Source organism: Daucus carota, chromosome 8 (assembly GCF_001625215.2).
Source record: "Daucus carota subsp. sativus chromosome 8, DH1 v3.0, whole genome shotgun sequence".
NCBI classification, from domain to species: Eukaryota; Viridiplantae; Streptophyta; class Magnoliopsida; order Apiales; family Apiaceae; genus Daucus; species Daucus carota.
Window position 1 is genome coordinate 17,872,686 of NC_030388.2, and position 13,274 is coordinate 17,885,959.

Consider the following 13,274-nt stretch of genomic DNA (forward strand, 5'->3'; position numbering starts at 1 on the left):
TTCGTGGGCGGCAGTTGGACAACAACTTGTGTTGCTCAGAAAATTCTACGGAGTCTTCATCCTCAAATTATATTACGATATGAACAACTATATTTTATTTATAATTCTTCATGTTGTAGCTGACACGAAACATTTGTAAAGTTACTTGAAAGACTCTCGCTCTATTCCCCCTATTAATTGTTTGACTCATCTTTATGTGCTTCTGCAATATTAGAAAATCTAAAAACAATAGAAGCTAACAGAACATAAAAAGGTCTTGGTTTAGGTATCACGACTTGATTTGAGGGTTCTCCAAAGTAATAGAAATGGTCCCATGCAGACGTTTCTTGGAATAGAATTTTGTCCAAATGTTAAGATATTCACATGCGAGGCGAAAACTTACACGGACAACTGTCAAGAAAAGCTTAGCCTGTAATTATCAAATAGGATAAAAAGAGAAAAAAGGCTTTTTGTGAGAGGTCACATGATACTCTCCCCGGTTGATGATTAAAACCATTTTATATACACGCAAATATTATATATAAAAATTACCCGCAAGTGGAGCTCCGACCAAGTTATAAGCTCTGGTCATTCAATAATCCCAAAAGCTTATAACTAATGTCATCCTTCTTTTATGTGCATAATAAATCAAAGCCTTCCAAACAACTAGGGAGCAAAAGGTACCATCTCTTTGATTCTCCCTCTTTGTGCTGTGTGTTTTGTGTTAGAGAAATATATGATTGAAACAAGAGGATTGAAAAATATTACAGAAATGTGTTTTTAACTCTTTTGATGTATGTATATGGAGAGTGGAAGTGTCATGAAACACAATCTACCAGTTTGGCAGTTCCTTTGGAAGTTTGTTGTTTCCAGTACTTGATTGTGCTTGTGATTACAAAATGATGAAAAAGTTATTTTGTGTCCAGATCCTAGTGCTTTATAGTGAAAAGATCTGATATATGATTAGAATTAGCTTTTATATTATATGATCTTTGCACTTTTTCTTCTTTTAATCTCTAACCTACTAGGTTTCCATTCTTTGTTCTATATCTCGTCTTCTTGTCTGGAATTTCATGTTTTTTCTGGTCTCATATAATGATAATCAACTTGGAAAATAATCAGTTTCCAGCTTCTATATGTAACAACATACTTACTTCGTAGGTTCTTGGAACATTCAAATCATTGATTTTTCGTACATCTGAAAAACGTTCGTCTATGGTTATTTGTAAATTATTCAATCATTGTTTTTTATCTTGAAAATAAGGGCAATGATTTTCTTCACCTACCACCATTATGTTGCTGTATTTTTTACTATCTTCTATCATGCTGTCTTTGTAGTTATATACTCCTAATTCCTGTTTGTGCCAGACACAGATTGTAAATATTCTTGAAATGAGCTATATATGATATCATCTATGATCATGTTTCATACTTGTTTCTTGCATGCAGATTTTTGTTAACACAATGATTAATTTTGACTAAACTTGTAAATAAAAATAAAACCCACTGAGGATTAATTGTAGCTATAACGACTAACAAGTCCTTGTTGTTAAGACCATAAGTAAACACGTCTATCATTAAGCTCTAAAATATTTTTTATGATGCAAATTAGAATTTCATTTGAAATTATAGATTTGATGGAGTCACATGTTTGGATAGAAAAAAACTGGATTTGGATTTTATTTTAAATCAATGACATTCAAATAACAGTATAAAATTGATAATTTGAAATGCCACCTCAATTCGAAATCAAAATTTTAAAATAAAATCCATATTCCCAAACACAATCTTAGCTAGATTATTCATGTTTCAATCTAATTAACTGTGCCATGATTTCAACTACTGTTTGAATTGAAAATTCTCAGAGAATGAGTGAAGCAGATATCCAGTCCGATAGCAGTAAGTTTGATGGCCGTGAAGAACAGTTGGACAACAAGACATCATCCGAGTCTTCGAATAACAATTCCTCTTTCGACTTAAATGAAGTAGCCAACAGTGAAGGCGATGAATGTGAGAATGATGTTCCTGATCCGAGAGGTGAATATAGTGATGGACATGTAGGGGGATCAGAAAATCATGAATGCAGAAACGAAAGTGGAAAGAAAGGCTCGGTTCGACGATATGTTCGATCTAAATTGCCTAGGCTTCGGTGGACACCTGAACTTCATCGTTCTTTTGTGCATGCTATAGAGCGGCTTGGTGGACAAGAAAGTAAGTTTGAAGCTGAGTCATTTGAGAGCTTGTTCATATATCTTAGAAACTGTACTTATAAACGAACTTGTATTTGTGGCCATATACATTAGAAATTATTCTGATAAAAGAAAACTTGTAACTAAAAAACCCTTTTATCTTGCTTGCATTTAAATCCTCCTACTTAATTAGACATAATCAGACACAAATTCAAGACTTGTGTTCAAAATTATAAAACGTGCACTCAAAATATTCTGGTTTGCTATCGTTGTTAATCGAATAGTATTTGTCTTGTGCAGGGGCAACTCCAAAATTAGTTCTCCAAATAATGAATGTTAGAGGACTTAACATTGCACATGTAAAAAGTCATTTGCAGGTGAGACTAGCTACATATTACGTGCATGGTTTTTTTTTAAGTTAAACTTACATTTACTTTCGTCTAATTCCTTTATTCTTGATGTCTACATCAGATGTTTAGGAGTAAGAAGCTTGACGACTTTGGACAAGGTAAATAGCTTTGCAGTAGCACAGTAATTAGTGTTTGTGTATATGTTACTATAGAGTGTGTACAAGTAATTGATCTATTGCTTATGTCTGGTCTCTAGTTCTAAGTGCACAAACAAGTAAAACAATGGGAGGAAGATATTATGTTCCAAATGCTTACGGCCAAAGGTTGAATCCACTTCATCACTTCATAATCAAAAACAGCGACATTGATACAAGAAAATCCGACATTCATAGACGTCTTCAGAGTCTCATGAAGAATCACTCCCAATCTGCAAGTAATACCATAACTCAATCTTTAAGGTAACTACCTATAACATATATGTTGGATATACCGTACATATCAAAACTTACATAGCATTTTATATCCATAATTAATGGACTTAGCAAGCTAACCGTTGTTCTTACAGAAATCAGTTATATTCTAATAGGAACCATGCCGGATTAACCTCAAAGTACCCAACAAACGTAAGTCTTGAATCAGATGTCAAGCGATTGAGCAGGTCATTCATGTGCCAATCATTTCAAGAAAAACAATATACATTATCCAGATATATTGAAAACAACAGCAACAAATGGACATCAGGTAATTTTACCGATGATCATAAAAGAGTTGAAGCCCCTGTGATAGCGACCGCTCATTCACCTCACAGGAACTGTGGTTTACAATATCCAAGCTTTAATACGCAGAGGGTGTTTGAGACTCGATTGGAGGTAATCTTGCACCCTGATTGGTTACTTTTTGTATGACTTAATTACAATATTGCATAAAGAGTCGTGCTATATACCCCAGATTTTGTTCCAAAATGATGTGGCAGACATATGACTAATTTTAATTGAGTGATTGATGTCACACTGGAGGTCCCATTTTTATTAGTGTGAGTTGAACCAATCATACGTTGCCAACTAGATTTGGCAAAAAATCTGGGAACTCATTAGTGTGAGTTGAACCAATCATACGTTGCCAACTAGATTTGGCAAAAAAATCTGGGAACTCTTTCTGGGGTACCTAGCATTTTCCTTGTACAAATGGTCATAACTTCAGTTTACTTGACTACAAATTAGCAAATTAGGGTTGACATATAAATAATTAAAGCTAAGTTAGGGTTATCAATATTCATGTATTTGTACCATTCGTAATTATAATTAAGTGGGCACATGATAATGCCTAGCACACAGATATTGCTCCAAATATGTTATATGTGGTGCTGCACAGTTCGGCATATATCCTACCAATTACATTCTGCTTGTGTATATCTATGAAGTACATAATATATATGTGAACTGATAATTTTTTTCCTTGAAATGGTAACAGAATCATGAGACACTGAAGCCGACAGAGTCGTTGCCTGATTTACAGCTCAAACTAAGCCAGAACGTAGGGATCGAAGATCAGAAGATTCATCTAAACAAAATTCCAGAAATCAACACTGCGCTCTCTCTTTCTTTGTCCCCTTATTCCTCAAGGCAAACTAAAACAGCCTAGCACTATGCTTAACGTATAATAGAGTTAAATATGCAGTGCATATATATTTTAAACTTTCTGAGAGATTAATTACTTGATCTTCTTACGATTCTACTTCATATTAATTATCCCTCTGTTTTCGAGTTTATTAACCATACAAGATTAAAGAGTAAAGAGGGACGGAGAGAGTAACATACAACTGTGGCCCTTCTCCTTGGGCCCCTTGGATTCATGACCGAGATAAACATACAACACTGTTACCCTTCTCCTTGGGCCCCTTGGATTCATGACCTCCTTTTCACCACTTTTGAAGGTTCTTTCAATCATACTCTTTCACTTTTATTCACTTGAATGTGTATATACATGCTTATCTTGAGTTCTATGATTTATACAAGTTCGTATATGCAGTGGAGTAACCAGGACTAAAATTTAGGGAGGTCTCAAATAGTTTGTAATGGTTCACGAGTCGTTCGGGTAGAAGGTATAGGATCGGGTACATAAAACGCTCGTTCATGTGAATCGGGTACGATTACCGGCGAATCCGGTTCGCGGTTCGATATCTTGATCCATTTTAGTGATTTTTTAGTAAATCATATATAGTCTACTTATGACTTTCATAATTTTCATGCATGATTCATATATATAATTTCTTTCATCTATATCATCATTACGATTTTAAAAATAATTTCAATCAAGATAGTGTCAAGTTATCTTCTTTTCTTATATCGCTTAAGTTAAAGGTGATCGTCAAAATAAACGAACTCGAACCTGATCCCGGGTGATACAGGTCAAAGAGGAATCGTGTTCTGGAACATTTCAAATTGATATTTTTTTATCTAGAGTGCAGGAACATTTCTTAAGAATATACAAGCGGCTAGAAGAGGATACATGCACATTATTAATATATCAAAAGAGTAATGTAATTATGTGCAAAGTTTTTTGAAAACAAGTATCTCATCATCACAATTTACAAAAAGAAATGTCTGATTCTTGAGAAATCCAGAAACCCCAATTAACAATCTCTTTATACAAAATCACAGGAAATACAAAAAGATTAAAGAATAACAATTTATCCAAAAATCAATCAAAATATCATACCTTAAAATTCGGAAAGCAAGTCCCTCTCTACGATATTTATAATTTGCATTATTTTTCTGAGTTCAGAGGGCTCTAGCATCTCCTAGCCCACTCTGGTTCCGCCACTGCGTATATGTTAGAAATGTACATAAGCTTCACTCAATATAATTTAAATTATCAGTATAATTACAAACACACACTTTATATATTAAATCATTTTACCCGGTTTTTTATTCAATCTGTCATTATATTTCCTTGTTTTATGGAAGTTGTTTCCTGACTGTAATTGTAATATTTGAATTCGGCTAATACATCCAAAAATGATTTAAATTCTAATACTCTCCGTCAAACCAGACTTTTTATCCCTAACTTCTCTTTCCTTTCGTGAAATAAATACTACCATATTAGTTTCACGAAAATATTTGCAAGGCCATATAAAAATTTTGAATCTTTTCTTGTCGCCTTCAAAATTTTTACCAATGATTGGTGGCCTTCATTTTTCTGGCCTCACTCAAGTAGTTTGTTTCACATTCACGTCTACCTCGATAACTACCTTTTCCACATGCAAAGCCATGCTTTTGCTTGAATTGAAATGGCGGACACCTTACTTTCTAGTATTTTTTCTGATTGTCTATTATTATCGTATCGATTCATTAGTTTCTTGTGGACTTGAAAAGAATCTACAAGCTCATCAATTGAAACTATAGACAAGTACTCATTTGATGTATCGGCGGATGTAATGGCATAATCAAATTTTCTTAGTAACAAACTAATAAATATTTGTTTTACCCAATCATTATCGAGTCTTTCGTCAATTTTTTTCATTAAATTTGTTATTGTTTTCAAATGATTTCTTCGATATTTTTACAAATTTTCAATTTGATATTTTCAAACACGTCATGTAGTAATTGAGACCACACACCTTTTCACTTTCTCGACACCTTGCAATGTCTTTCGTAAAATCTCCCACGCAATTTTTCCAGTTTTGACTTCCAAGATTTTTTTAAAGGTTATTCATCGACGTCTTTGAAAATCCACTATAAAAAAAATTGGTTAAAAGCGACTAAGTAAAAGCGACCATGAATAAAAATTACCGATATAGGTCACTTTTAATATAAGTTCAAACTTTTATTTACTAACTAATAAAAGCGACCGTTAATGGTGATTTTTAACAACGGTTGCTTTAAAGTGGTAGATTTTGTATGGGGTAGCTTTTATTTGGTCGCTTTTAAATACAAAAGCGACGAACAATTTTCTGCGGTACCTTTTCTTTTTTCTAGGTAAAGGCAGGAAAATTCCCGCCGAGTGGGGTGAAAAATGTTTAGCGATCGGGTTTTGTGGAATACAAAGCGACCGGTTTCGGTGGAATATAAAAGCGACCATCTTTAGTGCGATCATTTTTGTTATAAATATTTCTTATCACCTCCCATGGGTTTGTATCCACTTATTTTTCCCTCTTCTCTCCCACATATTCCACCATTTTCTCTCCTTCCTTCAAGCTCACACATCTACTAATTTCCAGCAAGTAAGTATCATTTCTCATAATTTATTATTTATTTCTTGTATAATTGAAAATTACATAATTATGTAAAAATGACATGTTAAATATTAGTTGCTATCTAAGTTATTATTTATTTCTTGCATAATTGCAAATTACATAATTATGTTAAATTGACATGTTGAATATTTGTTGCTATCTACTAATTTCAAAGCAAGTAAGAGTATCATTTCTCATAATTAATTTTACTAATTTATCCTTTATTTCTTGTATAATTGTAAATTTAATGATTATGTTAAAATGACATGCTAAATATCAGTTGCTAACTTTAATTTTTAGAAGAGAATTTTTATAGATAAAATATATTTAAAATATTAACAACAATCATTTTGAATTACATTTTATTGAAAATAAGTAGCAATAATAATATAAATATGATAATTATTGTTTATTTATTGTATATTTGGTGATTTTATTTAAATGTGTTTGTGTACATTAATAATTGATAATTTATTAGAATTTTTGGACACCATGTAGGTGATTTCCGAATGTAGTTGGATAAATCGTCGGTTTGATGCGAATAAAAGAATAACGAATGAATATAAAAGTGGTATTGAAAATTTCATCAAACTTGCTAGTGCACGAACGAACGGATGATTTAAAGGGAGGATAAGATGTCCATGTAACGAATGTGAAAATTATTATCTCTAAGTTTCCCTATAATGTGACATTGGATTTGTACCGGCACTGTATTATGCAGGGATATACATGCAATATGGTACTATCAACGGGAGAGTGATAGATCTCGGGTTGACACAGGAACAAGTTCTAGGAATGTTGGTAGCATCGATGATGATTTTTATTATGCACGTGAAATGCTTGGAGATTATACGGAGGCAACAAGACAATTTGAGAATGATGCTAGACAGTGCTTCTCAACCAATTTATCCGGATAATACAAGATTTAAAACATTATCATTTGTGAGCAAGCTACTACAATATAAACATAAACATGGTTGTAGTAATATGGGTTTTGACGAGTTGCTTGAACTCATTGGATCCGTGTTGCGGAATGATCACAAGTTGCCCATGAAATACTACGATGTGAAGATATTAGTAACTGGGTTGAACATGGGATACCAAAAGATTGATGCTTGTGTAAAGGGTTAATTATACAATTGGGTACTCATTTTACACCAATATATCATCCGGGACATTCTCGAATTTTCGGTCTCATTTGAAACACCCGTTTTCAGAAATTGTATCAGTCTTTAAAATAAAATGTTAAATTCGAAAAAAAAATCGACAGTTTGAGAAGTGTTCCTCATGGGGCTTTAACATAGCAGGCAGTAGAGATTATGTAGGTACGATTAATTGAATTTCCGCGCCCTCATGGGGCTTTATGATGAAAGTAGCGTTAATGTGGACAAAAAATGACTTTCCAGCACACCAAGGGCAAGTTGGCATATCCAGTATGTATTGAAGAAGTAAAAACAAAGAAACTCGAGTATGAAGGTAAATCTACATTCTATGGGATAGCTCGTTATTTTCTAGAAGAAGATGATCCATTTAGAAGGAGCACTAAATTTGGAAGATCTGATAAACATTCAACCACAACTCGATATTCATGATTGATAGCAAAACACTTTGTGAGCAAATAAAATTTCCTCTTCGAAGAAAAACAACTAGGCAGAAGACAATAGGATATGGCGTGACACATAATTGGACACACATGTCTCCGTCGTATGAGCTTCCATATTGGGAGACTTTGAGACTTCGCACAACATAGATGTCATGCATACTGAGAAAAATGTCTTTGACAACATATTCTACACAATGCTTGATGATAAAAAGAAGTCCAAAGACACCTTGAAATCAAGATATGATTGCAAAGAACTAGAAATACATCGTAACTTGTGGATTCAAGATGATGGCACAAAGCCAGCTGCGCCTTATGTGTTTCATAACTAGAGATCAAGTTCATAAGCTATCTATTTACAAATTAGAAGTTAACAGGTGCAATATAATTAATCTTATACTAAAATTTTAAAGATCATTTTTTTGGAAAAAAATTGATTTAAAAGATTGTGATATATCTTGTTAAGTTCAAAATGAAGCAGTTAATTTGATAGAACTTCAGTTACAGATTAATATATTATATATTTACATATGAAGGGGATTTATACGTTTATTAAAATTTCAACAGAATGATGATTTAAAATATGTATTACTTGGATCATATGTGAATTTTAGAAGTGTATACAATCTCAAGATTGCTCATGGTACATTATCAATTTAAAATTACTTGGCATAAAATGATAATGTACCATAAGCACCTTCAAATTGCTAAAATTTGATTTTTCCACATGTTATCAAACTATAGTTCTTATAATCTCCAGATTGCTCATGGCACATCATAATCTATTATCACTTATAAAATTGGAACACATATAATTTATGATGTGTCATGAGCACCTAACCATTATTTGAACAACATTTTTCCTTTTTCACTAAAGAAAATTGAGGTAAAAGACCTCAATATTAAAACTGTGAATGCCTTATGCATACAACCCTCTATATATAAGGTTCATAGAGAACCGTTTCATATCAATAACTTTTAGTAACGTATCACTAAGATTTTAGGACGGTTTCATATGTGTAACCCTCTCAATTGATTATCTTTAATAATGTATTAAATAGAAAAGATATTTGGTAACTTATGAATCACAAAAGTCATCACTATGTCGTGTATACAGTTGTCTTATATATAAAAACAAAATGAGGACAGCTAATAGTTAGTTGTTTAAGTTATTATGTAATCATAAATAACATATATTATATAAATTGATAAATATATACACTATTTATTGAGAACCCTTTCATACCTGTAATCTCTGACAGTTTTTCCTTAGTAACAGACACCCCTATGAAATATAAGTACTGTGCACGGTCTTTTATTAAAAAACATGAATAAATACAACAAAGAATTAGTTGTTTAGGAAGTTATATATTCTAAAATAGTATATATTATTATAAATTGAGAAAGATCTTGTATTTATATTATTTTTATAATTTTATAACAAATTTTCACTCTTCCCAATATTTTTCAATAGAATTGTTTTTTAGCACAATGTTAAGATCAAATTATAAAGCTTAATAATTTAAAGTGTGAGAGGAATAAAATTATATTATGAGCACGTAAATTTAACTATATATTTTTATTTTTAATTTTACGGCTATAAAACTAATATGTGTTTTTTATTAGCAGTGGTCATATTATTGTTATTTAATAATAAGATATATTGTAAGAGAAGGTTGAATATAATTAAAATTATTTTTTAATACAATTTCTTTCAAAAATTTGGGGATGTTTTGTTTGTCCAACTGAGAGATTTTATATATTGAGAAACTCCAAGTGTTGAAACACAACTGCATACAAAATGAGAAGTGAGTTTACTTTAACAATATGTTTCCGAAGAGCTCTGAGCAAGTCTTTTCCTTCTCATATGGATAGATACCTAAAAATGAATGACAATATATGGGTATATATATCCAAGTATACAATCCTTGCTGAATAACAAATAAACTAAATTTCCATATCTTGTCAGGATAACACTCATACTCATTCTTTAGCTTGTACATCTCTGTAAGTATTATTTCTTGTGATCGATTGTATTTTTGAATACTCTATTTTTGTGTAGTACAAGTTGCAAGTTTGGAGCTCTTCAATGTGACACTAAGTCAAATTGAGTGCTTAGATTCCAAAATAGACTTTACATTTTCTTATCAACCCAGGTGAATCTTTTCATATTAACTAAACTATAGTTGTCAACTAATAACCTCTAACTAAGCGGTTGATACGTCATTGCAGTAGTTGTTGATACTTTTTTTGCTACCCATTGATAGTTTTCATACTTATAAGTTGATAGCTTATTCTTCTCTAACCGTAGATGGGTCTTGATAAAAGTTGACGAACCATTATTCATCATCCCTTGAAAATTTTAATACCGGTCTTTCTAATGTGTGCCCAAGGGCACACAATAACACTAAATTCTATAAAAATGCCTATTTTGATTGGTGGAGTTGATGTAAATGCAGGGGGACCATTATCATTTATTGTTCATCCACCTATAAAAAGGAGCTATTTTTATTGGAGTTAGGGACTATTGTGTGCCCTTGGGCACACTGATAAGTGGATTTTATATCCACTTGGAAGCCTTCGTTTTGACTTAAATAGATAATCTGACCTCAAGATTTTGATGTTTTTGATATGTTTTAGTGTGATGTTGTGTAGGTTTCTTTGGAGGAGGACGAAGAGGAGATTCATAGCTTTCATTGAAAAAAAATGGCGAAGCAATCGGATGCGCGAGTCAAAAGTTATGGACAAAGAAGTGGGCTGCTGAATTGGGGCACCCGCCCCAAATCTGGTGCACCTACCCCACTGGCGCACCTGCCCCAAATCTGGCGCACCCGCACCAAACCGTCAGCGAATTTAGGCCCGTTTTGCCCGTTTCTGATCCGTTTGAAGGCCTGATCGCTGGGGAAGTTAAAGAAAGGCTTGGGGGACTAAAAACATAACCTAGAATCATTCCAAGGAGCACGTGATGGCTGCGGAGAAGATGAAGTTCGAATTTCATAGCTTTTATTTTTGTAATTCTTCGAAGTACGCGTAACTTTGGATGCTCGTTTCGGATTTGTTTCTTAACTCTTATTCTAGTACTTTGACTTTGTTTTTCCTATTCAGTACCATGTTTACATTCGAACCCATGATGATGAGAAGTTCGATTATGAACTAATCATTGTCATGGGATTTTAGCGGATTTATCGATGAATTTCAGTAGTTAATTTGTCTTGTTCATATGTGATGGTTTGATTCCCTCGTATTGGTTGTGTTTATTCATCTTTTATGCGTAGCTAACATCTAAGATTGCTTGTTAATCTTTATTGAAGCGACAGTGAATATATTGATTAGAACTTGCCATGCGAGCATAGGTTTCGTGTTCGATAACATGACTTGTGATGTGATTTTACCCATCTTGCATCGCCCTGTGTAATCTTGATAGATAACTTGCTCTTCAACCGTTATGTTTTCAAATTCTATAGACATATAGGGTCTAAGCATAATTGGTGTCTGTTTACCTTCTATCTTAATTGTGGATGTGTAGCCGTATGGTGCACGTATAACGACAGTTAGCGTGTATCAGTCTCGTGTTATCTGATTAGTTATCAACTATTACAGACGAATAAGGTAGAACTCTGAATGAAGTTGTTAATGAAGCTAGAATCCCATGTTTTATTCTCATTAGTAAATCGTTATTCTCTTAGTTGATAATTCTTAGTTTCATAATTCGAATCGAATTAGTTAAGTAGAAAACCAAAACCCAATTTGATACTTGTCGAAGCATTGAATAATAATCATACATTGGTGCATAAGTGCATATTTCTGAATACACCAGTCTCTGTGGGAACGAACTTGAATTATATTCTATATTACTTGTGACCACGTACGCTTGCGTGATTTTGTGCGAATAAGTTTTTGGCGCCGCTGCCGGGGACTCGGTGTTTTACTTTAGTTTATGTGCTTGTCATTAGTGGTCGTTAAAGTTCAGTGACTTGGATTCTTTCTCACTTTAGTTCGTTGTTTGTGTTTCAGGTACTTGAGTGACGTGTATGCGAACACGTTCTTAGGCTCGTAAGGAAGTATTGGTTAAGGAAGAAACGATATTTAATACTACAATGGGTGATCAACCACCAGTTGCGAATGATACTAAGGCTCTCAAGGCTTTCTCTGAGCCTAAAATCAATGACATTCAGTCGAGCATTGTCAGGCCAGCAATTCAGGCCACCACTTTCGAGATCAAACCGAGCACTATTCAAATGGTGCAGAACTCAGTGCAGTTTGGGGGTTTTCCGACTGACGATCCTAATACGCATATTCGGGACTTCATTGAAATCTGCGATACTTTCAAGTTCAATGGTGTTACTGACGATGCCATCAGATTGAGGTTGTTCCCATTCTCTCTGAGGGATAAAGCTAAAGGATGGTTGCATTCTCTTCCTGCAGGATCTATTACGACATGGGAGGATCTGGCTCAGAAATTTCTTACTAAGTTCTTCCCTATGGCCAAAACAGCTGCAATCAGGAATGCTATCACTCAATTCTCTCAGCTGTCTGGCGAAACCTTATGTGAAGCTTGGGAACGCTACAAGGAGATGCTTCGAAAGTGCCCACATCATGGGATGCCTGATTGGATGGTGATAAATTGCTTTTATAATGGCTTGGGTCCTCAATCGAGGCCAATGCTCGATGCAGCATCAGGTGGAGCTCTATGGGCTAAGAGCTAGGATGAGGCTTATGAGTTGATCGAGATGATGGCCGCGAATGAATATCAGAATCCTACTCAGCGTCTTCATCAGGGTAAAGTAGCAGGGATTCTGGATGTTGATGCTACTTCAGCCATAGCTGCTCAGCTTAAGGCTCTTACTATGAAGGTGGATTCTTTGGCAAATCTAGGAAATCAGCAGCCACCTTCAGTCTGCGAGCTCTGTGCTGGAGCACAT

At 33.8% G+C, this 13,274-nt stretch overlaps 1 protein-coding gene and 1 non-coding gene across 3 annotated transcripts; one reads left to right on the top strand and one right to left on the bottom strand.

Annotated features, from left to right (window-relative positions):
- Nucleotides 1-463: 463 nt before the first annotated feature.
- LOC108198653 (myb family transcription factor PHL8) lies at nucleotides 464-4,266 on the top strand. 2 transcript variants are annotated; one of them, XM_017366426.2, is made up of 7 exons: nucleotides 464-659; nucleotides 1,845-2,190; nucleotides 2,469-2,545; nucleotides 2,640-2,676; nucleotides 2,775-2,976; nucleotides 3,084-3,387; nucleotides 3,989-4,266. In XM_017366426.2, the coding sequence occupies exons 2-7, from the start codon at nucleotides 1,848-1,850 to the stop codon at nucleotides 4,157-4,159; spliced, it is 1,134 nt and encodes a 377-aa protein (XP_017221915.1). In that variant the 5' UTR covers nucleotides 464-659; nucleotides 1,845-1,847; the 3' UTR covers nucleotides 4,160-4,266. The 2 variants fall into 2 exon arrangements, with proteins under 2 accessions (XP_017221915.1, XP_017221916.1); XM_017366427.2 differs by having other exon boundaries at nucleotides 466-659; nucleotides 3,105-3,387.
- An 8,582-nt stretch (nucleotides 4,267-12,848) lies between these two features.
- LOC135148567 (small nucleolar RNA R71) lies at nucleotides 12,849-12,955 on the bottom strand. The gene has a single exon (XR_010286647.1). It is a non-coding gene; the product is annotated as a small nucleolar RNA R71 (small nucleolar RNA).
- Between the last annotated feature and the right edge of the window lie 319 nt (nucleotides 12,956-13,274).